This window comes from Aspergillus fumigatus, chromosome 7 (genome assembly GCF_000002655.1).
Source record: "Aspergillus fumigatus Af293 chromosome 7, whole genome shotgun sequence".
NCBI classification, from domain to species: domain Eukaryota; kingdom Fungi; phylum Ascomycota; class Eurotiomycetes; order Eurotiales; family Aspergillaceae; genus Aspergillus; species Aspergillus fumigatus.
In genome coordinates this window covers 1,379,876-1,404,391 of record NC_007200.1, presented here as the reverse complement: position 1 = coordinate 1,404,391, position 24,516 = coordinate 1,379,876, and the positions used below count along the sequence as shown (strand labels likewise).

Genomic DNA, 24,516 nt, shown 5'->3' with positions numbered 1-24,516 from the left:
GGAAGAAAAGGAAGGAGGAAGAGGTAGGCTACTGTTAACTTGCCGGTGAGAAGGATTTGGGGCGGCTAATTCGCTCCGTTTCCGACCATCTCCACAGCCTGTTGCGGAACTTCTTCGTGCGTCACATGGAGACTGAACTACTCCCTACATAACTGCCTTCAAATTTTTCTGGGGAAAACCTCGATGGTCTTTTTGATACATATCTCTATATGATAAAAGGACCAGTGTAGCAGGAATTGTTCTTCACTAACTTGTTCTTGTCATTGACAAACAACAACCTGACTGTCCCACTGATTGGTTTCTTGCCTAGGCTATTTTATGCGTTCTCTGGAGAACCTAAACAACTGACCAAATGTACTAGGACCGAATTCCCTCCAGCAAGTCCTGTGAGATCAATTGCAGGCAAAAATGTCGTGACTATCCATTTAAACGACTCAGTGGATACCTCAGCCTGTCATCTGGTAGCACCGGGGGAAAGGAATCATCTAGGTCAGAAACCGGCCCGACGTGTTGCAACGCGAGCTGGAGATTGGCCCATCAGCAGCGGCCTGGAGAAACTCGACTACATGCTCCCTTTCGCCCTTTCCATCCGTTCATACCCTATCAGTGTTGTCTGTACAGTTTCAGTTCTATTGCGCATCCTCCGTATGGACGAAAACGCATAATCTCTCTTGTACATCATTCTTGATGATGACTGACTCCAGACAAAACTCAAAAAAGTGAGAACAACGGCGCGCAATCCAGCGAACATAAATCGGAAGCAAACAAGATCAAGGTAGACCAGAACGCCTGCGCTTTCAAAACCACTCGAAGCAAGACAAAATGTAGACGCAGGGGGAACGATTTCAAAACAATGAGTATATAGACACAAAAGTTACCTCAAAAAGTGTAATACCAACCAGCAAAAGAGGAAGAAAACGAGAACGCCACCCCAAAATATCCACTTGTCCTGCTTTGCTCTTCGTTCGACTTTTCGAATCGTGTCACCACTCACACCCAGGGTATTCGCAACGCTGTATAGCCGGCGCTGCGTGCCTTTCAGCACCTCGCGTTGTTGCCCAAGGTCTGCTAGAACAGCGCGGCCTCTATCGAGAAATTCATCAAGTTGCGAGTTCGTGTTGGCAAAAAAAGATTGCTCTCGGAGTGCATGCGTCTCCCTGGTGTAATCCGCTGGCGAAGCTCCGAAGCTGAGCCCTGAGCGGGATGATGAAGTGTTTGCGAAAGACGAAGATTGGGGGAGGGAAGATTGGGCATATGGGTTCTCAGGAGTCGCTGCGTGGTGTGGTCGTCGACCAAGCAGCTCGTTGCGATTTGTCACCGATTGCTATATAGCAGCGCACCACGTTAGCAATTGCCAGGACATGTGCGAAATGGACGGGCTTGACTCGGATGAGCTTACAGCTTCTTCACGCTCCTTTCGGAGTTGATCAAAGTGTGTCCTATAATCCGCAAGCTCGGCACGAAAATTCTTGACTCTTTCAAACGCCTTTTCTTGCTTCTCAGGTATCAGTTCCTTCTTGGACAGGGCCGAATAGTCATCGATAGTCCGTGATAGCGACGCCAGAGAAGCTGCAATCTGGCCTAATTATCTGCGGATTAGCATGTCACATAGACCAATAAAGAAATGCTCAGCGGTGAACTTGTAGCCCTGTACCGGATCTGGCATTGGAGCGCATGTCTTCGAGCCGTACCTTGTAAAGCTGCAGATGTTGTTGCGGGCGACTGAGAGAATGTGTCCAGATCGCGGCGGATGGCAGAAGACTGCTTGAGTGCTGAATTGAAAAGGGAGTTCTGTGATCAAGTATGGAAGTAATCTGTCAGTCATCGAACAATGCGCTTCGATTAATGACCATAGCGGGATTCACACCATATTTGCTTTTGCAGAAGCTATCGAAGAAACCTAGTTGTTTGTTTGTGGATGGTTTCACCAACAGAACAGGATATGCTCCATATGATCGGGCAAAAGACGCAATGGTCTCCAGACGTATGTTCGAGATTAAGATCAACAGGAACCGTGGTCGGTGACGAGAAAGAAGTTATACCGCAAATTCATCGAACGTTGCCAATGGTTCTTGTGGAAGGCAGAGGCCACATGTTCTTGCAGCGGATGCGAATCTGACGTTGTTGACCGCCTCGGACATATGAGCCGTCATTACAGAGTACTTGAAAGGTGGACCCTTGATCACTAGGCAACATCTAGACCTTGCGGCTGTCAATACAACGCCATGGTTTATCTATAATTTTATTTCTTGAATACGATGGACGGGGATTTTCAGTCACTATATTACTATACTACTTCTATCCACCTTGGTGCTGAATTGCCAGAACTGGTGAAAGACAATCAAAGGATATATATTAGGTGAGACTTCAACATGAGAGACGAATGGGTTCGTTAGCTTTGAATAAGTTACATGATGACGAGAAAAGAACTGCCAACTCCATATACCCCGGAATTCGTATGAAACCATTGGGTTCACCTTGATCATAACTCCATATATAGAAATAAACTCAAGAAGCGCAGGCCCCTGCTCATATCATATCCAGGACGCATCAAACCTAGTTAGGAGGGTACTTGTTCTGTAGCAGCCACCTAAATTCATTTCATTAGCACGAATTCTCTTCTGTACCTTGTCGCAGGATGCCGGTTCAGAAGAAAGTTGGAAACTTACTTGCTAACAAAGTAATCGACCGTACTGAAGGCTCCGACAATACCAGTCCATGTTCCAACAAGCTTCAACGACAGCTTGCCTTCGGCATGCTTTCTGTATGCGCCATATCCAAGCGCGGCACCGACAAGGGCATACAGCACAGCATTCCCAAGGATGACAGGGTTGCGCTTGGCGACATGGCCGGCGCGCGCAGCCTTCGCTTTCGCCTTCTCGGCCTTTCTCTGTTCTTTCCGTTCCTCTTTCTCCTGTGCCTCTCTTTCTAAGCGATCAGCCTGAGTAGTGGTCTTCACTTCCTGGTTGAGGAAATCGGAGTCCACTGAGACCACATGCGGAGAGTCGACGTCGACTAGGGAGGCTGTGCTGTCCGCTGTTTCACTCAGATAGGTTCGAGGTGGATTAGGGGCGCGACTGTATTTGTGGAAAGTCAGTTGATAACCCACAGAAACTTGGCTAATATCAGATAACAACATACGCCTACATTAGAGCCGGTCAGTCAGAACTCCTTTCGAGATACAGCATTTTCATGGGTAACGGGAGGAACTGTGGTTAAGGCACATACCTCCTCTGGTGTCTGTTTAGGGCCTTTGGCCGCGGCTTCTGCGTAGGACATGTTTGCAGGATATCTGTAATGCAAAGGGCTGGAGGTGATGAAGAAAGGATCTGTTACCAGTCAGTGCTCCGTATAAAAGTCGTAATGGCGAACAATGGGCGGCATATCACGGAGCGGCTGCTCCAAGGTCGCCCATGTAATATTCTACAACATCACGTACAGGAGACAAGATGATATTGAGAGATTCGGAATTTGAAGATAGTAAGTAATGAACCGACAAAGGTGTGGGATACTGGAAAGAGAATTTGGGCAGGTGATGACCACTTCTATTTATGCAGAAAGCAAGGGCCCCTAGCACTGGCTCACAAGTATGACATCACTTCCTGAGCGGGAGTGGGCCACTGCGCACATGGTCCAAGAATAATGGATGGCCCATCACCTGTTCAGATAACCCCAATCCGGTTGTGTCAGTTTCAAATTTACCGTCACTCTATAATGTTTACGAAGTTGCACAGAAGTTCGAAGTAGAATGGAAATCTGTCTTCGCGGGCGACTTGGTCAGTCTGCCATTGTCGTGTCAATTGGTTAAACGCACTGTGAATCATCCTAAGAACGCACCATCGCGAATCCGGACTGGAACCAGACCCTAGTGAGTTGCGGATCGCCTTAGTCATTGTTGTTCTACACGAAGAAGTAGGCCAGTACATGGGCTTGGGGCTTCTGAAGTGACAAAAGGAGTCAATACTGAAATGCTAGAATCGTACTCAAGTGACCAGAAATGGACAGAATCAACTATAGGAGGTATTTTTGGGTACATATTACATGAGACCATAAAAGAACTCCGATCTCAAAAGGTACATTTGGTATTTCGGAACTTCCATCGGTCGAACTTCATTCACAGAAGAAGCTCAAGGGGGTTCTCAACAATCTTCTTCAGTTCCTTGATCCATTCAGCACCAACAGCACCATCGACAACCTTGTGGTCGAAGCTGCCAGTCACGATAATCTGGTCATCCCACTCAACAGAAGTACCCTCCTCGGTCTCAACGGGAACAGCAACCTTGCGGGTGGTGCCGACGGCCAAGATAGCAGCCTGAGGGGGGTTGATGACAGCGGTGAACCGCTCAACAGCAGGGTTCATGCCCATGTTGCTGATGGTAAAAGTGCCGCCCTGGTACTCCTCAGGCTTGAGCTTGTTCTCCCGAGCGCGCTTGCCGAGGTCCTTGATCTGGTTAGAGATGCTGGAAAGGCCAAGACTATGTACGTTCTTGACAACGGGAGTGATAAGACCATTAGGAGTGGCAACAGCGACACTAATATCAACGGTGTTGTGCTGGCGGATGACAACCTGGCCGTTCTCCTCGCGCCAGCTCGAGTTGACCGCAGGGACCTTCATAAGAGCGGCAGCACAAGCCTTGACAAGGAAGTCGTTGACGGAGAGCTTGTATTTGCCCTCAGCAGAAGCGTTGAGAGCCTGGCGTAGCTTCAGAAGCTTCGTAACGGACAGAGTGGTCGAAACGAAGAAGTGAGGGTTCTCTCTCATCGACTGCTGCAGACGGGTAGCAATGGTCTTGCGCATAGATGTGAGAGGGATGTCTTCATACGTAGGGGCGGCAGCGGCGGCGGAAATGCTAGGCTTGTACTTCTCCACATCTTCCTTGGTGATCTGGCCACCACGCCCAGTACCCTTGAGAGCCTTGATCGGAACACCTTTCTCCAGGGCCAATGCCTTGGCAGCAGGGCTGATGTTGGGCTCACGGTCAAGGCTAGGCTGGAGCTTCTCAGTAGATGTCTCAGGCTCCTGAGCGGCGGGTGCAGGCTCGGGCGTCGAGGGCGCTGGTGCAGCCTCAGCCTTGGGCTCCTCCTTGCTCTCCTTGGGGGGAGCAGTTCCCTTATCACCACCAGCGTCTTCCAGAGTAAAGCTCTCAAAGGGGGCGACATCTGTTCCTTCCTCCACAAGGACGGCGATAGGCTGGTTTTGCGCATTAGCGATGGGACTCAGCGGACCACGAAAATTTTTTTCAGCCTATACATACAGTGCCGACAGCCACATCCTTCTCACCAGTCTCCTTCAGAACCTTGGCCAAGACACCCTCCTCTTGAAATTCAAAGTCCATCTGTGCCTTATCGGTCTCGATTTCCACGAGAACATCACCCGGCGACAGGGAATCACCGGCCTTCTTCTGCCAAGCTCCAATGTTTCCTGCGGACATCGTGGGCGAGAGGGCAGGCATGCTGATGATGGTGTGGGGCGGAAAGGCTGTAGAGGCGCATGGTTAGGATCAAGTCTGCAATGCGTGAATGTGACGGAGAGGAGGAAAAAACGAGAGGACATACACTTGGAGGCATAGAAACGGGAGAGGGCGGATAACGCAGGCAATTGGGGTCTATAGATCAGGATAATTTGATCAGTATCATTGTCAATGCGGTTTGACCACGAAATGTCCAAGGTGAACCATACTGGACAGCATCCTTGAATCTGTGAATAACGTGAGGCCGCCTCACGTAGAGGCCGCCTTTTGACAACATGGCGCTGGGAATGCGCATTCGGACAGCTGAGGCAACCATGGTGCCAAGTGCTGTAGCTATGATACAATCAGAAGCCCGCGGCACAAGAGAGAAGAGAAGAGAAGATGGAAATGGGGCCGGAGGATGAGTCTGGCAAGTGGTAGGGCCTGTATCAGAGAGTTGGGGATGCAGTTCCTGGAACTTTTCTGTTGAGCTTCCGGTGAGGGATCGGAATAGTTGTCGCCGGATTTCTCCAGGGCGGCCTTCTCCGAGTTACGTAAGCCCAGCGCCGCATCTTTGGCGCGCAGCGGTCGCCGTATATTTGTTCCGCCTGCGGGAGAAAGACACGAAGCCGCATCAGCTTCAAGACCCATGCAATAGCGCGACACTCCGGCCCACGGCTTGTATCTTCTTCCGTCAGTCTTTTCCCCTTAGTCCGATTCTACATTCCATGCGTATTCTGCGTCTCAGTTACTGAATGCTCCGCGCGGAGTTTCGCATAAATGGCGGATGTTGAGAACGGCTCTTCGCAGGAGCCTAATCAGACATCTTTGGTGCTGCCGCAGGGAGACAACAAAGAGAATACTGTCGATACCTCAACGCCTGTTGAGACTGAAGATGCTGTCGAGGAAGACTCGAAGCCTCCTCTTCCTCTCGAGTCACAGAGGCAGAAAATTGATTTAGATGAAGTTACAGACTCCAATTCACCACAGATCAAAGTAGACTCCTCCGAAATAACAGAGACCGCGGACAGACCTCCGAGCCCTCCGAACGATGCCGCTGATGCTGAACGCCCCGAGGAACACGGCTCCCCTCAGCGGGACTTGAAAGCAAACGATGTCACTAATTCGGGAAATGATCAGGCAGAGGCTCCTCCAGGAGACTCTGGCGACAAGCAGGATGACGGCGCTGTGCCCCAGTTTGAGCTTACACCAGGTACCCGACTGCGCTCCGACTCGAGATCAACAACTGCTACGTATGCTACTCAGCGATCCGTGCCTGTCAGCTCTGCAGTGTTCATAGTCAACGCTCTCGAGACAATTGGGGCGTCTAAGGAAGCAAAGAAGAGTAAAGAACTGGATGATGCCGTGAAGAGCGCGTTGGCGAACGTTAAGCAATCAGACCGTCTGCCGATTGATCCGGAACTTATATTTCGCCCTCTTCAGCTTGCGACAAAAAGCTTGAGCATCCCTTTACAAGTCACAGCGCTCGACTGTATCGGGAAACTCATAACTTACTCTTACTTTGCCTTTCCATCATCTCAGGATCGCAAGGGCTCGGAAATTGAGGCCACGCCAGAACAAACTCCTCTCATCGAACGTGCAATCGATGCCATCTGTGACTGCTTCGAGAACGAAGCCACCCCCTTTGAGATACAGCAACAGATCATCAAATCACTTCTTGCGGCAGTCCTAAATGATAAGATTGTGGTACACGGAGCTGGTCTCCTAAAGGCTGTCCGCCAAATATACAACATCTTCATCTACTCGAAGTCTAATCAGAATCAACAGATTGCCCAAGGGTCACTGACTCAGATGGTCAGCACAGTGTTCGACAGGGTCCGTGTGAGACTGGAGCTGAAAGAACTACGTTTGCGTGAAGGAGAAAAAGGACAGGAGAACACACCTGATGCTGCGACAGCCGAAACCGTTGAAGTGCCCCTGTCAACCGATCAGGATCAGACATCTGATGCAGCCTCTGTTGTAGCACCTGATCAACCTGTCGCGAAGGAGCCTGGAGAAAAGCTTACTCTGCAAAGTTTCGAGTCAGGCAAGGATGTCACGTCCGTCGCAGATAACGCGCCGACAATGGTTACCCGCGCCAAGCTTTCTCAAAAAAGAACGCAGTCATTGTCTAGCACATCAGGGGAAGAGAAGGAGGACGGCGACGGGACTACCGACGATGATGAGGACGAGATTTACATCAAGGACGCTTTCCTGGTATTTCGAGCTCTATGCAAGTTGAGCCATAAAATCCTCAGCCATGAACAGCAACAAGATCTCAAATCTCAGAATATGAGATCCAAGTTGTTATCCTTGCACCTCCTTCATTACCTCATCAACAACCACGTCTCGGTCTTTACCTCCCCGCTCCTAACCATCAGGAACAACTCCAACAGCTCCGATGCTATGACGCTTCTGCAAGCTGTTCGGCCCCACTTGTGCCTCAGCCTGAGCCGAAACGGGTCGAGCTCAGTCCCCAGGGTCTTCGAGGTCTGCTGCGAAATCTTTTGGCTCATGTTGAAGCATATGAGAGTGATGATGAAGGTTTGTCTATGTGCTTATCTTCTTAGTCTGACGGGTTCTAACTCCTCACAGAAAGAACTTGAGGTTTTCTTGAAAGAAATATACCTGGCAATTCTTGAGAAACGGAACTCACCTGCTTTTCAGAAGCAGTACTTCATGGAGCTTGTGGAAAGACTAGCCGATGATCCTCGTGCATTGGTAGAGATTTATCTCAATTATGACTGTGATCGCACTGCGCTGGAGAATATCTTCCAAAAGTACGTTTGTATCACGTCGTGTTCCAATTCCTTTGGGGCAGTATTGATTGTTTTTGCAGCATCATTGAACAAGTCTCACGATACTCGAGCGTACCTGTCGCAGTTTCTGCAGTCCAACAGCAGCATTATCAAGAACACCATGTCAAGATATCAAAAGTGGGCGCAGATTGGCATCACAGAGGGACTCTGCCTCCGACACTCACGACAGCGCACATAACCAGTATTCAGCAGCCAACTTCCCAAAACGTTCCATCTGAGTATATCCTGAAGAACCAGTCACTGGAATGTTTAGTGGAGATTCTACAGTCACTGGACAACTGGGCCTCTCAACGAATTGATGGCCCAGCCGCTGGGGTTACAAATCTGCTGTCCCAGAAATCACTCGATAATTCCAGAGAGTCGATGGACACCAATGCTGCGACCTTTTTATCCTCTCCAAGAGTCGAGGGTACCGATGACAGCACTGGTCGGTCGACACCTGTGGCCGAAGACGATCCAAGCCAGATCGAGAAAGTCAAGCAGAGGAAAACTGCGCTGATGAACGCAATTCAGCAGTTCAATTTCAAGGCTAAGCGGGGTATCAAGCTCTTTATCCAAGAGGGCTTTATACGTTCAGACTCGCCCGAGGACATTGCAAGTTTCTTGTTTCGCAATGATCGACTGGATAAGGCCATGATAGGGGAATATCTCGGTGAAGGCGATGCAGAGAACATTGCCATTATGCATGCATTTGTGGACCAAATGGACTTCTCTAAGCGACGCTTTGTGGATGCACTTCGTCAGTTCCTGCAACACTTTCGATTGCCCGGGGAGGCCCAGAAGATAGATCGTTTCATGCTCAAGTTTGCCGAACGCTACGTGACTCAAAATCCGAATGCCTTCGCCAACGCGGACACTGCATACGTGTTGGCTTACTCGGTCATTATGCTCAATACAGATCAACACAGCGCTAAGATCAAGGGTCGCCGCATGACTAAAGAGGACTTCATCAAGAACAATCGGGGTATAAACGATAACCAAGACTTGCCCGATGAGTATCTGGGGTCCATATTTGATGAGATCGCCAACAACGAGATTGTGCTCGACACTGAACGAGAGCACGCTGCAAATCTGGGCATTGCCACGTCTACTACCACAGGTGGCTTAGCTTCCAGGGCAGGACAGGTCTTTGCAACGGTAGGAAGGGACATCCAAGGCGAAAAGTATGCCCAAGCATCTGAAGAAATGGCCAATAAGACGGAGCAACTCTATCGGAGTTTGATTAGAGCGCAGCGGAAGACGGCCGTTAGAGAGGCCCTCTCACGCTTCATCCCCGCGACTTCGGTACGGCATGTTGGATCTATGTTCAATGTGACTTGGATGTCTTTCCTCTCCGGATTGTCGGCTCCCATGCAAGACACACAGAATCTTGAAACCATTAAGCTCTGCATGGAAGGAATGAAACTGGCGATACGTATCAGTTGCGCTTTTGATCTGGAGACTCCCCGGGTCGCATTCGTAACAGGCCTTGCCAAATTCACAAATCTGGGCAACGTCAGGGAGATGGTACCAAAGAATGTTGAGGCTTTGAAGGCGCTGCTCGACGTGGCACTCACCGAAGGGAACAATCTGAAGAGTTCCTGGAGAGAAGTCCTCACCTGTGTCAGCCAGCTCGACCGGCTTCAACTTCTCACTGATGGCGTCGATGAAGGTTCATTACCCGATCCATCTCGCGCCCGTATTGTACCACAAACTCCATCTGATGGATCCCGCAAATCTATGCAGGCGTCAAGACGCCCACCCCGTCCGCGGTCAGTCAACGGACCTACAGCTTTCCGTTCTGAGGTTGCTATGGAAAGTCGATCCGCTGAAATGATACGCGGAGTGGACCGCATCTTTACAAATACTGCAAATCTCACTCATGAAGCTATCATTGACTTTGTTCGTGCTTTAAGCGAAGTGAGTTGGCAGGAGATTCAATCTTCAGGTCAGACAAAGTCCCCTCGAACATACAGCTTGCAGAAGCTTGTTGAGATTAGCTATTACAACATGACCAGAGTCAGGATAGAGTGGTCGAAGATCTGGGATGTCCTTGGGCAGCACTTCAATCAGGTTGGATGCCACACCAACACTACCGTGGTGTTTTTTGCACTGGATTCCCTCCGGCAACTATCCATGCGTTTTCTGGAAATTGAAGAGCTTCCTGGTTTCAAATTCCAAAAGGACTTTCTCAAGCCGTTTGAGCATGTGATGGCCAATAGTAATGCCGTTACTGTGAAGGATATGATTCTTCGATGCCTGATACAGATGATCCAGGCACGTGGAGATAACATCCGCTCAGGCTGGAAAACAATGTTCGGCGTCTTCACAGTCGCTGCCCGGGAACCATACGGTAAGCAAGTATTTTATCGCTTAGGATCTATGTGATGAGGATGCTAATACCTAGAAGAGGGAATCGTCAACATGGCATTGGAACATGTCACTCAAATTTACAACACGCGGTTCGGTGTGGTCATCACACAGGGAGCTTTCCCTGACCTAATCGTTTGTCTCACGGAGTTCTCCAAGAACATGCGATTCCAGAAGAAGTCTTTGCAAGCGATCGAGACCTTGAAATCAACTGTCACGAAGATGCTCAGGACACCAGAGTGCCCTCTATCACACCGTGGAATCACATCTGAAGGTGTTCAAGAGGATGGCACAAACCTGGCCAAGCAATTATCACGGCAATCTCAAGAAGAGCAGTTCTGGTATCCTATCTTGATTGCCTTCCAGGATGTATTGATGACGGGAGATGACCTTGAGGTTCGATCAAGGTAAGTTCCGAATTCTGATTTGGCCCCGGGAACCTCGCTAATTCGGAAACCAGAGCATTGACTTATCTTTTTGACACACTGATTCGTCACGGAGGCGACTTTCCTCAAGAATTTTGGGATGTCTTGTGGAGACAGCTTCTCTACCCTATCTTCGTCGTCCTTCACTCCAAATCGGAGATGTCCAAGGTGCCAAACCATGAAGAACTCTCCGTATGGCTGTCAACAACAATGATACAAGCTTTGAGGAACATGATTACACTTTTCACGCATTATTTTGATGCGCTGGAATATATGTTGGGTCGTATACTCGAGCTTCTTACACTATGTATCTGCCAAGAAAACGACACAATTGCGCGGATTGGTAGCAATTGCCTGCAACAACTGATTCTGCAGAATGTTGCAAAGTTCCAACAGGAACACTGGACCAAGGTTGTAGGCGCTTTCGTGGAACTTTTCAGCAGGACCACGGCCTACGAGTTATTCACAGCCGCCGCCTCGATATCTTCGAAGCCAGCTTCAATTAGGAACGAGAACGGGGAGGCATCCAACGAAGATGGCCTTCACAAGACGGAGCAAGAGACAGCCGAGTCAACGCGTGTCCAGGAAACTCCATCGGACGCCCCCAAGGTGAATGGATCACAGCCTGTGACTTCTGAGCACGAAGAGGGCGACATGCCTGCCGCTTCGACTCCCGAGTTGGAAGATTACCGCCCGCAGGCCGAACCTCAACAGCAGCCCGCTGCCGTGACCGTCGCGCGGCGCCGGTTCTTTAATCGCATCATAACAAACTGCGTGCTTCAACTACTTATGATTGAGACTGTCCACGAACTGTTTTCGAATGACAAGGTCTATGCTGAGATCCCAAGCCACGAACTTCTCCGTTTGATGGGGCTGCTCAAGAAAAGCTATCAGTTTGCGAAAAAGTTCAACGAGGACAAAGAGCTCCGGATGCAGCTCTGGCGCCAAGGCTTCATGAAACAACCGCCCAACCTGCTTAAACAGGAAAGTGGCAGTGCTGCTACATATGTTCACATCCTTTTCCGCATGTACCACGATGAGCGAGAGGAACGAAAGAGCAGCCGCGGGGAAACAGAGGCTGCGCTTATTCCGTAAGTATTACGGGCTTTGTCGTTACCAACCACTGCTAACAACATGATCTTGTCCAGTCTCTGCGCCGATATTATCCGAAGCTTCGTCCGACTCGATGAAGATTCTCAGCACCGAAACATAGTGGCCTGGCGCCCTGTAGTTGTTGATGTCATCGAGGGCTATACAAACTTCCCGTCTGAAGGTTTCGATAAACATATCGAGACTTTCTACCCATTAGCGGTCGATCTATTGGGCCGCGACCTTAACCCCGAAATCCGCCTCGCTCTTCAGTCCCTGTTTCGAAGAATCGGAGAAGCAAGACTGGGTATAGCTGCTGTGCAGACACCCATCAGCCCCAGGAGCTCTATCTCACAGCACCACTCCCGCAGGTATAGTCGGGATCACTAGTATCTGGCCAGGGTCGGAGTTCTGATGAAACGGTGGTTTGTTGGGCTTTGACTTTTATCTCTTTTTGGATATCCTTGCCTACTCTATAAGAGGCTTTTTTACTTCAATTGCCCACTCTGGAGGAGTGTTGAATGTATACTTAACAAATATATTGCATTGTCATCCCCGGACTTGTAAACTGTAAGAATACCGACGTTTACTTGTTCTATCAATATCAATTTACCGAACCTAAGCTCGGCGACGCAGACGTCGCTGTCACATTGATATTTGCGGCCGTAAAGCGGCATCAAGCCTGATACATCAATTGCATCACTCTTGGCAAGCAGATATTGGTGACACAGTCGAGGCTGTCTCAGTTGAACTAGCAAATTGTACATGCATCAACTAGCTGGAACAGATTTCGTTATAAGACGGAATCTTGCCAGATGCGAAGTGAGTAAGAAGACGATCCATGTCCTGTTCGCTCATTTTCACGAGCTCTTCGAGACTCCATGACTCGCAGACCCCGGACATCCTTTAATAAGTCAGCAGGCAGCTCAACCGGAAAGGTAAGGTTCACGGTACCACTTCATTCTATTAGGCCCCTCCTCTGGCCTGGCAGCGACGTCGCGTAGTTTCTTGCGTAGTTTGCCCACATTTTCTATGGCCGCACCCATGTTGTCGGGCAATGATGCTGCGATTTTTTTGCGAATGATACTTGCAAGTTTAGGTCCATTTCCATTCGTGCTCACCATCACTTGGAGCGGTCCATCGCGATACATGCTGCCAAAGTAGAAGTCGCATTCTGCGGGCACATCGGCTATGTTGGCAGGTATTCGCTTCTCCTTACACAGCTTCCAGACGCGAGACGAGGCGTCGGGGTCATCAATGGCGCAAAGTACCATATCTGCTCCTTCGAGATCTTCCGGCTCGAATGTGCGATCAACATGCGTGACTTGGCCCTCAGATACACGGAAAGCCACCTCATCATTGAGACCTGAGTGAGGACAGACGACTGTTACTTTGGCATCGGCGTTCAGAGCGTGTAGAATGCGGCCTGCAGCTACCTGTTGAATGTCCCTGTTAGCTCTCTGTGGTGATGCACATATATATATATATATATATATTTTCTGCGGCTGAACATGGATAGAACTATACTTCACCACCGCCGACCACTAGGACATGTTTATCTTTGACTTGCCAAGCAACTATCATGGAGCCCCCTCCCTGAACTGGAGGGTACTTGTGCGACATTCTAGCATAGGATTGATATTTTGAAGCTTTACGGAGACGTTATCTGTAGCGGGGAGTTGTTCAAAGTGCCGCTATCTATTGATTGGCGGGGCCATTGTACGGAGAGCTAGAGACACCCAAGACGACTTGGCCTATTTTTACCTTTTCCCTTCTCCGCCAGCTTTTTTTCTCCCTCTTCCCTCGGCCATTTGAAATGCCCTTCACAACCCCTACCTCCTTTCTACTCTCCCCTCTCGTCTCCTCATTGTACATGCCTTCATTTCGCAGTACTTAATAGGTCACAATGCGGGGAGTTCAAATCTTCTCTGGGACATCCCATCCTGTCCTTGCTGAGACCATCTGCGAGCGTCTAGGCACACTCCCCGCTCGGGCAGTGCTCGGAAAATTTGCAAATGGTGAGACAAGAGTGGACATTGGAGTTTCCGTGCGAAACCAAGATGTATACATTGTCCAGAGCGGCAGTCAGAAGATCAATGACAGTGTCATGGAGCTCTTGATCATGATCTCTGCTTGCAAGGGTGGTTCCGCGAAGTCGATCACAGGTGAGCTTTTCGTCGAATGATTGATGACCTTGCGCAATAACTAACGTGATTTTACACTAGCGGTTATGCCGTATGCTGCCTGTGTAACATAAAAATAACGCATTTTGCTGACATTCACGAGGTACTTTCCTTACTCCCGCCAGTCGAAAAAGAAGAGCCATCGGGGCGCCATCACCGCTCGAATGCTGGCGAACTTGCTTTCGGTCGCTGGAGTAGACCACGTCATTACTCTAGATTTGCATGTGAGTTTAACAAATGGTTGGTACAATGACGAATAGACATCTGACTGAATACCAGGCGTCACAAATGCAAGGATTCTTCGGCAAGCCTGTGGATAACCTCTTTGCTGAGCCTTTTATCGCCCGTTGGATTCGAATGAACGTCCCTGGCTGGAAGGAGGCTGTCGTTGTCAGCAAAAACGCCGGAGGTACAAAGCGTGTAACATCGCTAGCGGACACCCTGAAGCTCAATTTTGGCATTGTCACCACCGACAGACGCCGTCCGAAGGTCGCTATGTCCATGACAGATAGTACTGTTTTTTTCGACTCTATGAATGATAGCATTCCCAAGGATCCGAAGCCTTTTGTCCTACACCTCCGCAAGAACTCGCAGCGCGGCGAATCGAGCGAACGCAACACCGCAGAGACCGAGGAACTACTGCGCCCGGTGACACCACCCGCTGCTCGTCGCCCATCAGAGTTGGAAGCAGCTCACGAGTATACGGACGTGCGTGTGCGTGATGTGATCACTGGCAGACTTGTACAGGGCCATATCGTGGATGATGATTTCCCCTCGGGTGGTCCCACTTCGGTACCTGCCTCTGGCCATACAACTCCAGGACAGCCGTCTAGCCAAGATCAACCTGAGTCCGTCCCAGACGCGATGGTCAACTCATTTATCTCAACCACATCTTCTCTACCTGGAGATCATGCTCTTGGTGGGTCGTTTGATGCCGCTGAATCTTCGGATGAGGAAGAGAGCAACGGGCGAAGCGTCGAGCAGGAGAAGATGATCACCCTGGTAGGTGATGTTCGAGACAGGACTGTTTTCCTTGTCGACGATATGATCGACAAGAGTGGCTCGTGGATTGCTGCCGCAGAAACGGTTGTCAAACGAGGCGGGGCTAAACAGGTCTACTGCATTGCTACACATGGACTTTTTGGCGGTGATTCCCTCGAGCAGATGGAAGCGTGTGACGCGATTGACTATATTGTTGTCACGAATACCTTCCCAATAACTCCCCAGATGATGAGAAAGTCGAAGAAATTGGTCATAATCGACATTTCGAGTCTTCTTGCGGAAAGTATCCGACGCCACCATTACGGTGAAAGGTCTGTAGTTCTCCGGACTGATCTTTGACTGATTCAATCTGCTAACCTCCAAGTCAGTGTGTCGGCGCTTTTCCACCTCAACGACTAACTAGTGTGGCGAGGTCTATCCCTGTGGTATACGAGATTGTTTCGCACACTGTCAATAAATGAACGTGCAACAAACCCAAGTGTTGGTAAGAATGATGCATCAACAGTAACGACAGCTTACGACTCTCTTCTTTTCTCTTGTATTGATGACCATTTTTTTTTCATACACTCATGAGAAGGCCACAAGGGTATTTGAGTGTATCTTCATTGTGATACATGTGCTGGACATTTTCTATCCCGATGCAAGGGTGCTAGAATACTCACTGGCGTCAGAACAAAGGCGCTCAGGTTCGACGTCTGAATAGGATTGGATTGAGCATTCTTTGCTTACCTATAGTGCACTATCATCCCCAATGCCGCATTGGCAAGACACATGCATCCTTCGGTTTCAGTGATATACGGATCCTGAAGCTAACTTCACCGGACTAAATCCATCTACACCAACGGTGCAGTCCACTTTGGGTACTGCAGGAGCATCTTGTCTTTACAAAGATTGTTCTTAACGGAGCGTTGGAAGAGCAAACACTTAGCTTTGTCAGTTCTCTGTCTTCTTCGTGTCGTTTGGCATGGAGGGACGGATGCGCTGTAGGGCTATATTGAGGAATGAAGGCATCAAATTCTGAGTCCCGTCAATTAATGTGGGCTCTGGTCCTTTGGACCGGTGGATTTGATGCAAGAGAACATCTCGAACATTGTCATGTTATGTATCACAATGAGCTAGAAGCGAATAGATAGATGATGTGCGAATGGCTTGTCAGTAAGCCGAGGATTGTCTCGTGCTGCCCCTGGAATGGTTCTTCCTGTGGATCATTGTAAGATCTACAACGCAAGAGGCAGCCGACTGGTCTTTTCATTGATCTCTACTGCGAATATGCTGTGTATTCTTGTCTCCATCCAGGTCACTCTCGTTTGATTGCAAGGAATTCCGCAGAGCTGGCTCGTAATAGTCCGTTCCAGAGCGAGTCCGATGGATCTCGCAAATACTGACTCAGAAACCTGTCTGATGTCTTCTTTATGAACAAGGGTACTTATCAAGCGGTGTGCGCATACCCGTTCGCTCGGCGCTTCGCTGCGATGAGGCGCTTCTATCGATAATGTTCTACAGAGAAGGTTCGATCTACCTCATAATTCATAAATGACACCATCAGGATCGCCATTGATATCACTGTGATGAAATGAGATATGGGATATTATTTGTGTACCCCACAGCGTAGTGATAGTGCTGACAGACTGACCCGAATTCCAGGATAGGTCTTGCTCTCGGGCCTCCCCCTGCATACTTCTGATAGATAGTCGGCGGGGACTCGCACCGTAGCATACATATCCCTTCATCGCAGTAGGGGGGGGGGGGGTGCATTGGCTGGTGCGGTGTGCAACGATGTGGATACTCATTCCAAAACCCAACCATCTCCTTGCCATATGCATTGTCGTGACGAAGAAATTGTCAATTACCTTGATGTAAAATCAGAGCTGCGGCTGGAGTGGGGATTGACATTCAGCTGCAGCTTCACCTCGTCGAGCTTGCGATGCGATGGATCGATCCCAAGGCGTCAAGAGGCACACAAATTAATGTTACAAAAGTACGTCTTTGTTTGAGTGGGGTTCCTTCAAATATGGACTTCCCGACGAAGTCATGGTCCTGGGCTGATGGCCAAGGCGAGACGCACACTCGGGAATGATATGTGATATATCGACTTGTCAAAACACCGCAGAAGTACCATGCGTTGTCGGCGCCGGAAAAAAACTTTGAATTCGAGTCCAGGGCTGTGGCAAAATGAGCAAGGGGTGAGATTAACAAGTGAGAATCGAGCAGTCTCGGATTAGTTCGAGATGGTTGGGACTTAGTGCACCGGGGAAGCAACCCCGGTAGATCAGAGCCAAAGTTCGTTCTCTGGTGGAGTTTCGGACTTTTCAGGAAATGCAGGCTTTTCCTGGTTTTCCGTCTCGTATTTCAGGACACGGTGGACAATGACATGGATTGCTCTGTTCCTTATCGTATATGAGGACCAATCAGTTGATTAAAGGTAGGGATTTCATCATACCACTTGCACATTCCCGAGGTACCATGCTTGTCTAGAGCCATGTTGGTGTGATAAGGTTGACAATCAATAGTCCAATCGCAACTATGGATAGACGAATGACAAGGGAACTGGCAGCCACCATGTATCCAGGATACTCCGTTACCTCTCCTATTTCCTTGGCGTTCCTTTGATTCAGTCTCGACTCTCGAGTCATCAACTTAATCATTTCAATGTACGGAGGAGTCAGCGTGCTGTCAATATGTAAAGACCATGAAGCACTGGGGTTTAGATCCACTGCAGGCGTCCCGAATTGGCCAGGATGTCCACTGGAGAAGAACCACCGAAGGGGCACGAACTTTCTGTTTTTATTTATTGATTATTTATTCTAAAAGAGAAAAAAAGGGACAGCTCCCTCGCTCTTTTCGGTTTCCGGAAGTTCCTGAGTTCAGTCCAGAACTGACCATTTACTTATTCGGTGTAGTCTTGAGTGTGGTGGAAAGTCAGTTGACCGTTACAGGTTACATACACCCTTGAAAAGGCATAAATATGGGCGACCGTCCTGTTTCTTCCCAAAGAGCGAGCTGACGTGAATCGGTTTGGTTTTTGCAGTGTACATCGTAGCAAATCAATTTGACCATTGATAGACTATGGATGACCTTTGAGCTTGATTGAGGGCTGGGAGAGAAGCCACTCTAGCCACGAACCCGGTTGGCGGGCCCGCGGATCACCCTGCACAAGCACGCCACGATCACCCAGCATCGGGCGAGGGCGAGATCTGCTAGAGTATTGTGATCACTTCTTTCAGGGTCATATTGTCTCGTGTACAGAGTAACTCAAAGAAGTAGGAACTCTCTGGAATGATGATTTATCATAATTTGGAGGAGTACGTACAATTGAACTTGGAATATGTAGGTAGGACGCGCCAAATTCATTGGTGTGGTTTGGTTTGTTTCTCGTTCCTCTCTCAGCTCCCCTGCTTTGAGTGGATCATGTCAACGAGTAATATGTCACTAAGGCACTTGATTCCTCGAGTGGTCTGTCTGTTGCTAGTTAACTAACTACTTACTAGTCGTAAGTTTAGAAAAACAAAACTGACTTGCGGGCGAGTTGGGTCCTTTCCGAAGCTTCCAAAAAAAAAAAAAAAAAAGACAAACACGTAGCCTCTCAGGGCATTATGATGAGATTTGTGAAACACTGTTCATAGGCCTTGTCCTTGTCCTTGTTTTGGTCTTTTTATTGTCCTACAGTGACTGGGATTCGGTTTCACAGAAATCTTCATGATCAAGTCTGTTTAGCTCGTTTGAGACTTCTACCTTTTCCTACCTACGTTGTCAAGTATCGATCCAATGTTGCGCCATGCTATGAACATAATGAGCTCATGACATTACCCTGTGCATACCATAGGACGATATATCTACATCGGAGAATTATGGGCAGGAATTTGTCACCAGCTAGGATTCCAGGCCCTTGGATCTGGGTTTGATCCTCACGATCCTGGATCCTTGTCGACGTCTGGATTACCACACAACTGCAGAAAAAGAAAAGAGATATGAGATGCACATTGCACCTAAGACTTACTATATTGTAATAAAAATTATGATGTCTTTCGGACCGTAATGCATAGAAAAGGTGTAGCTGACCTCTGATTGCTAGATCTTGAGATCGTCCATGCCAAATCGCCAGCACCATTTGGCTGGGAAAGTGGGAAGGGCTGTGCTTTTCGACCTCCAATCAAAAGACGGCGATCTCCCAATTGGCTCAGGGAAAATCTTGAGGGATGATTAGTACATTGGAAGGAATAAAAACATGTCAAATCAGAAAGAAAAGTCTATGATGGCCCTATTAACTAGTAGTCTGATAGTCACGGTCCCGGAGTACTCCTATTAGTTCTCGATACCTTAACATCTCTGTGGAGTGACCCATATCTTAGCCTATTTGAAATCGTCTCCAATAATGCTGGAGAAAATAGAACAAACCATTAATTCGATATTCAGTATCCAATTATTTGTCAAACATTTTATTGTTAAAGTTAAGATTGGGACTATTGACGCTTCCCATCTCCCCGGGACTGATGCTACTGTCCATGGCCCACTGTCGACTATACATCACTTTTCCATGCGTTTTCGAACCTCTTCTTCCCACCTTCTCACTCTCCTTCCTGTCTTTCTTCTGCTTCAGATCTCATCTTTGTCTCATGTTGTGTTGCCCATCGTGCGATTTGAGCAGTACTTTTTGCTCCTTTCTCTCGTTTCGTCTGGGATTCTGAGGCTCCATTCCACCATTTTCCATTCCTCTGCCTCATTCCTCAAAGAATCCAGGCTTTTTTCTCCACAGACCCAATTGTCAGTTCCGCAATTATCGGCTGCATGCATTGTGTGAAATAACATCATTTTCCTCGAAAAAACAACTTCCCTACAGGCACAGTCGAGCCATCTGTTGGTGTCAGGCCTGGACCCCGTAGTTAGAACGTTGTACAATCGCACATCCTTCCAATCTCCTGATGAAAGACAAACAAGTTCCTTTTCGAGTGATGTGTTCATCGGATCATCGCTAGGTCTACGCTTCTAACATCTGGTTGAGATTGAAACGTTGCCTATATATACTATGGAGTCGTCTTCTACAGCTTCAACTGATCTCTTCATTACACACAACACTCAGATCCCTACTCATTCTCTTTTACCAATTCAAAGTATAAGTTGATCTTTGCACGCCGACACACCCTTTGTTCCGGCTCTTTCAGATTCCATCCCTACCATTCTGTCTGGACCCTGCAGCATTGTTGCAGACTCCCTTGCCTTATCCCGACTCTAGAGCCCGGGTATTGTTTCCCAACTACTCGGATAAAGAAGGAGGCATCGCCCTTGCAACTTTGTCTAGCGAGACCCAGATATCTGGTTCGATCCGATAAGATTTTCTTATTTGACACTTCCACGTCGAACTCCATAAGTACGTGGCGGAGCCAAGCATGACTGCCATTCCTCTGCTCACATACTAACATCTGACAGTCATCAACATGGCCAACCAGTGCTCAGGACATGTCTTTGCTATTGTACAAGCTACCAACGGGAATATCCTCACCTGGCGCTGCTCAGATTGCAACTCCGGTCCGTTTGTGGCTATCTGGCGGTGCAAGATCTGTGGTCACTGCCGCTGCAATGCATGCCATAACGCCAAAGCCTAGGTGCTAGACATCCACGGCATTTGTGCAGGACCGGTAAGCTCCCATTCGAACAAGTCAAGGCCATGGAATTTGCTGATAGGATTCTTAGACCACCCTCGGGGCATCTCAAACCGTCAACTCGTACGAGACTCAACCGATTCTCAAAGCTCTCAGTCTATCGGTTGACTGTCTTTCGCAGATATTTGCTTCTTGTCCGATTTGCCGGCAATTGTGATACTCACCTTGCTCGAGGCTTCTCTGACCTGTCTTACTCGATATCATCAAGCACAAACAACATGACGTTTGCAAAGGCACGACCCTATCCTGCTGTTTCAATGAACTCTTCTTTCAGCACTGTATAGTTACTTGGTGGCGGGTTCAGCGACAAAAGCTTACGTCTTTGTCTTTTTTGGTTTCTATTGACGGGCGCTTCTCTGCATGGCATACAGGTGGCTGTCTCTACTTCGTTTGGTTTTTTGGCCAGGCTCCTCTTCCTTCTTGTGTCTCCTGGGAATGTTAAATAGAGAACATACATAGACTCAGGCAACTGACGCGGCAACGCACCTCATTACACCCTTTTCAAACTCAGTGCTAAATGACTACTCTCGTAACACTTTATCCAACTAACAATCATTGTAGATCCCTTGGGATCAAGTCCCGTGCCCATTGACTCAGTTTGTTGTGGTAGCTTGTACCACTCGAAATGCATCATGTACCACCCAGCCAAGCTCCAACAAGGACAAGGGCCCAAGGCGTCATCGCCGTTGGTTCGATTCTAAGTCCATACCATACACCCTTTTGCTATCGTTGAGTCATTGCTTCTTCAGAGATTGCGTGCTATGCTGTGCATTTGAAAAAAAATCGGTGTAAGGTATGGAGCACATGACGGCCCATAATACTCGTCTTTGTGTCTCTAATTGATGGCAGTGCTACCGGTTGGTTGATTGGACTGAAGAATCTCTGAGAAGTATGTTCTTGACATGGATATTAATGAATGGTCTATGTGTGACAGTTTCCTGATTGATGCACAGATAAACTGGGGGTGTATGCTTATAACGCCGGTTCCGACATCGCAGATAACCTGATCAGATGTGAGGCTTCCTTGAAGTGGCACCAATGCTACCGTGCTGTTAGTATTGCTGTTACTTGGTAGCTTTTGTCATTGTTGCTATTGCTGCTGAGACTGTTGATACTGCTGCTGCACCGCTCTGCTGGTTTTGCTCGTAGGTGAAAGGGCAAAGAAGGAGACAGAGGAATATGAGCCTTGAAGACCATATCCTAGGTCTTCAATGTAAATCCTTCCATCATTCGCAACACCCGATTTGAGCTTCATCCAGGGTAATGGGACGGGCCCATTACATAATCGAGTAGTGGCAGCCTTAGCTCACGCACTGTTTCTTTGGCATAGCAGTCTGAGTGCGCTCGCCCTTGTTGATGATCCTGCTAAGATGCTAGCTTTACACATTTCGAACTTCTTTTCGAGCGGTGTCTGAGTGATGCATAGACGTGGACCTGTACATGTCCATCAGTGATATCATTCCCCGTCCCTCATTCCTGCCTATGGAATTTGTTCAGCTTCCCCGCTGTGTCACTGATTTCCGCCGTTGTCTTTTGAGTCCACTCCTGCTTCCTCCACCGCGGTTTTTTAGCTCCTTCATGGCTTGTTCATGGAGGAGTACTCTTTCAAGCCCGTTTGATCTCGTTCATCCTCTGTAGATGCTGGTCTTTCATCTCCTTCAGCGTAAGTTCGTGCAGGAGTTCCTGCTTCCGGAGGGCCTAGCTAGGGGTAGTGTAGCCCAGTGGTTAGGCTTTTCGGCTTCTCATCATCTGGTACAGCCCAATTTTGGGCACACTACTAAGCAGTATCTATTGCTATTGAGAGGAAAGGAAATACAACTGTGGCGCGTTCAAACAGACGCTTCTGTCCTGCTAAAGCCAGTAATCGGGCTTTCACCCTTGAGAGTTCCAGGAGATGAGTACTTACCAATGATGGGAGAATGGAGTCTTAAGGGAAACTAAATCTAGTCACATTAATTTCCTCCTCGCTTGCACCTCCCCGTTGCCCCTTTCGGATTGAAGAGTTCTTCGACTCGGAGCAGCTGGAGACATGCATGGCCACGCGGCGGCTGTACGGCATCGTCTGCCGCCATCCAAACCTCGTCCACGTTCTCAAAGGCCTTCTTGGCCGCGTCCAGGGCCTTTTTTTGCAGCTTTATTGTTGCTGCCTTTTCTCCTATCATACCAATCCACCAATCCAATTGCGCGTTTTGATCCAAACACGAAAGAGCTACTGGGATTGTTACCCACACAGGCACACTTCAACGGAACTCGGAGGATGAGAACCCTTCTTGTGTCTCTCCTATGCCTTTCCTTCGACACATTTTCAAAGGTGGAACCTACAGTTGGTGGCTGTAGTACGTGTCATTGCACAGTTGCAGCAAGCACAAAGTCGCAGAGATGTAAACTGGAACTTCAGAATGTAAGTCATTTTCATTTGATTTGAGAGTGGGAGGTCTCCACGATATAGTTTCATTTCTGTCAGGTCAGGATATCAGCATTGCTCCGAAGTGACGGTAAATCTTCTACAGGGCTTGGAATAGTGCCTGCCCTTGTGTCTTCAGGCAGACAAGATTCGTTACAAAAGTACCACAGAGACTCCTATGAGCACAATAGGCTCAAAACATGTTATATTTAGTTACTGATGTGCAGCTGTGGCCTGCAAGCGCCTGCCACCACGCATAATGCAGGATCTGCCCTGTAAGGCTCTTCCAAGATTCATGACAGGCGAAACGCTGTCGAGCTGCTGGAAAGAGATTGCTATACACATGGCATGAAATGGAAATATATCTTTGCAAAGAAGGCCTTAAGAGGGATACCGAGCTTTATCTTAGCTTGAAGTCAGCCTACATTAAAAGGGCTATTAGCGTTGCTTCCAATGCCGAAACGTGGGGAAGGCCTGCGGCAGTAAACCACATAGTTGTTGATGCTGAGCGGGGATCTGCTATATCTATGAGACGATGTTATAATATGGCAACATGTCCCTAGCTTTCAAATGACAGCTAGTTGGCCAATTACATACGGCAAAATGATTTTTCAAGTTGCTCCTATTTTCAACTAACCAGGAGAGCAGCCAGTCCGAGAAGAACTTACCCTCGCGCCACCAGGGTTCTTGACCTTCGGGGATCCCAAATAGTAGCGAGAATAAACCTAATGAAACCGTATCAGTCATAAAACCAAGGTAAAAAGGCGTCTAGGCCTCCGTTTCTAGTATAGTAGAAATGATAAGGCATGTTCTGGTTGACAAACTGGCATTAAGTATTTTCATGCATTAATCCGGAATGTCAACCCTAGTCCTTCAATCTTGAGTCCTCGCTGGGTTGAGTAGCTCTCATCAAAGGTCTCGAAGTATTGCAGATAATCGGACTTCCTAATTCCTGTTCCCAGCAGAGTTTAGTTTATATAACCCAAAATATACTGCTTTGTTAAATTGAGCCTTGAGAGGCTCTAGCTCGCGTTAAATGCTTTATCGACATTGTTCTTCCTATTGCCTAATACTCCTTTTCATACTCCACTCAGTCGTGGAGGGACTTAGTACATTCGATGACCACCTCCATTATCTT

The 24,516-nt window shown here is 48.4% G+C and overlaps 7 protein-coding genes across 7 annotated transcripts; 2 read left to right on the top strand and 5 right to left on the bottom strand.

Moving 5' to 3' along the window:
* Positions 1–27: 27 nt before the first annotated feature.
* AFUA_7G05735 (golgi SNAP receptor complex member 2 family protein) lies at positions 28–2,130 on the bottom strand. The gene is made up of 4 exons (XM_001481379.2): positions 1,868–2,130; positions 1,692–1,791; positions 1,400–1,581; positions 28–1,324 (listed from the first exon to the last, which is right to left on the bottom strand). The coding sequence occupies exons 1-4, from the start codon at positions 1,868–1,870 to the stop codon at positions 875–877; spliced, it is 735 nt and encodes a 244-aa protein (XP_001481429.1). The 5' UTR covers positions 1,871–2,130; the 3' UTR covers positions 28–874.
* Positions 2,131–2,665: 535 nt separating this feature from the next.
* On the bottom strand, positions 2,666–3,279 carry AFUA_7G05730 (uncharacterized protein; the record flags this gene model as incomplete). Its single annotated transcript, XM_743844.2, has 3 exons — positions 2,666–3,077; positions 3,110–3,114; positions 3,229–3,279. The coding sequence occupies 3 exons, from the start codon at positions 3,277–3,279 to the stop codon at positions 2,666–2,668; spliced, it is 468 nt and encodes a 155-aa protein (XP_748937.2).
* An 835-nt stretch (positions 3,280–4,114) lies between these two features.
* AFUA_7G05720 (putative pyruvate dehydrogenase complex, dihydrolipoamide acetyltransferase component) lies at positions 4,115–5,787 on the bottom strand (the record flags this gene model as incomplete). Its single annotated transcript, XM_743845.1, has 4 exons — positions 4,115–5,191; positions 5,256–5,479; positions 5,557–5,606; positions 5,681–5,787. The coding sequence occupies 4 exons, from the start codon at positions 5,785–5,787 to the stop codon at positions 4,115–4,117; spliced, it is 1,458 nt and encodes a 485-aa protein (XP_748938.1).
* A 17-nt stretch (positions 5,788–5,804) lies between these two features.
* AFUA_7G05710 (uncharacterized protein) lies at positions 5,805–6,101 on the bottom strand (the record flags this gene model as incomplete). The annotated part of the gene is made up of 1 exon (XM_743846.1): positions 5,805–6,101. One exon carries the CDS (start codon positions 6,099–6,101, stop codon positions 5,805–5,807), a length of 297 nt encoding a protein of 98 aa, XP_748939.1.
* Positions 6,102–6,126: 25 nt separating this feature from the next.
* On the top strand, positions 6,127–12,837 carry AFUA_7G05700 (Arf family guanine nucleotide exchange factor SEC7). Its single transcript, XM_743847.2, has 6 exons — positions 6,127–7,994; positions 8,046–8,230; positions 8,290–10,601; positions 10,659–11,025; positions 11,079–12,134; positions 12,192–12,837. The coding sequence occupies exons 1-6, from the start codon at positions 6,231–6,233 to the stop codon at positions 12,520–12,522; spliced, it is 6,015 nt and encodes a 2,004-aa protein (XP_748940.1). The 5' UTR covers positions 6,127–6,230; the 3' UTR covers positions 12,523–12,837.
* Positions 12,838–12,906: 69 nt separating this feature from the next.
* On the bottom strand, positions 12,907–13,755 carry AFUA_7G05680 (bifunctional precorrin-2 dehydrogenase/sirohydrochlorin ferrochelatase MET8; the record flags this gene model as incomplete). Its single annotated transcript, XM_743848.1, has 3 exons — positions 12,907–13,036; positions 13,087–13,568; positions 13,660–13,755. The coding sequence occupies 3 exons, from the start codon at positions 13,753–13,755 to the stop codon at positions 12,907–12,909; spliced, it is 708 nt and encodes a 235-aa protein (XP_748941.1).
* A 43-nt stretch (positions 13,756–13,798) lies between these two features.
* On the top strand, positions 13,799–15,878 carry AFUA_7G05670 (ribose phosphate diphosphokinase subunit PRS1). Its single transcript, XM_743849.2, has 5 exons — positions 13,799–14,297; positions 14,358–14,367; positions 14,419–14,539; positions 14,595–15,628; positions 15,686–15,878. The coding sequence occupies exons 1-5, from the start codon at positions 14,039–14,041 to the stop codon at positions 15,714–15,716; spliced, it is 1,455 nt and encodes a 484-aa protein (XP_748942.1). The 5' UTR covers positions 13,799–14,038; the 3' UTR covers positions 15,717–15,878.
* The last annotated feature ends 8,638 nt before the right edge of the window (positions 15,879–24,516 follow it).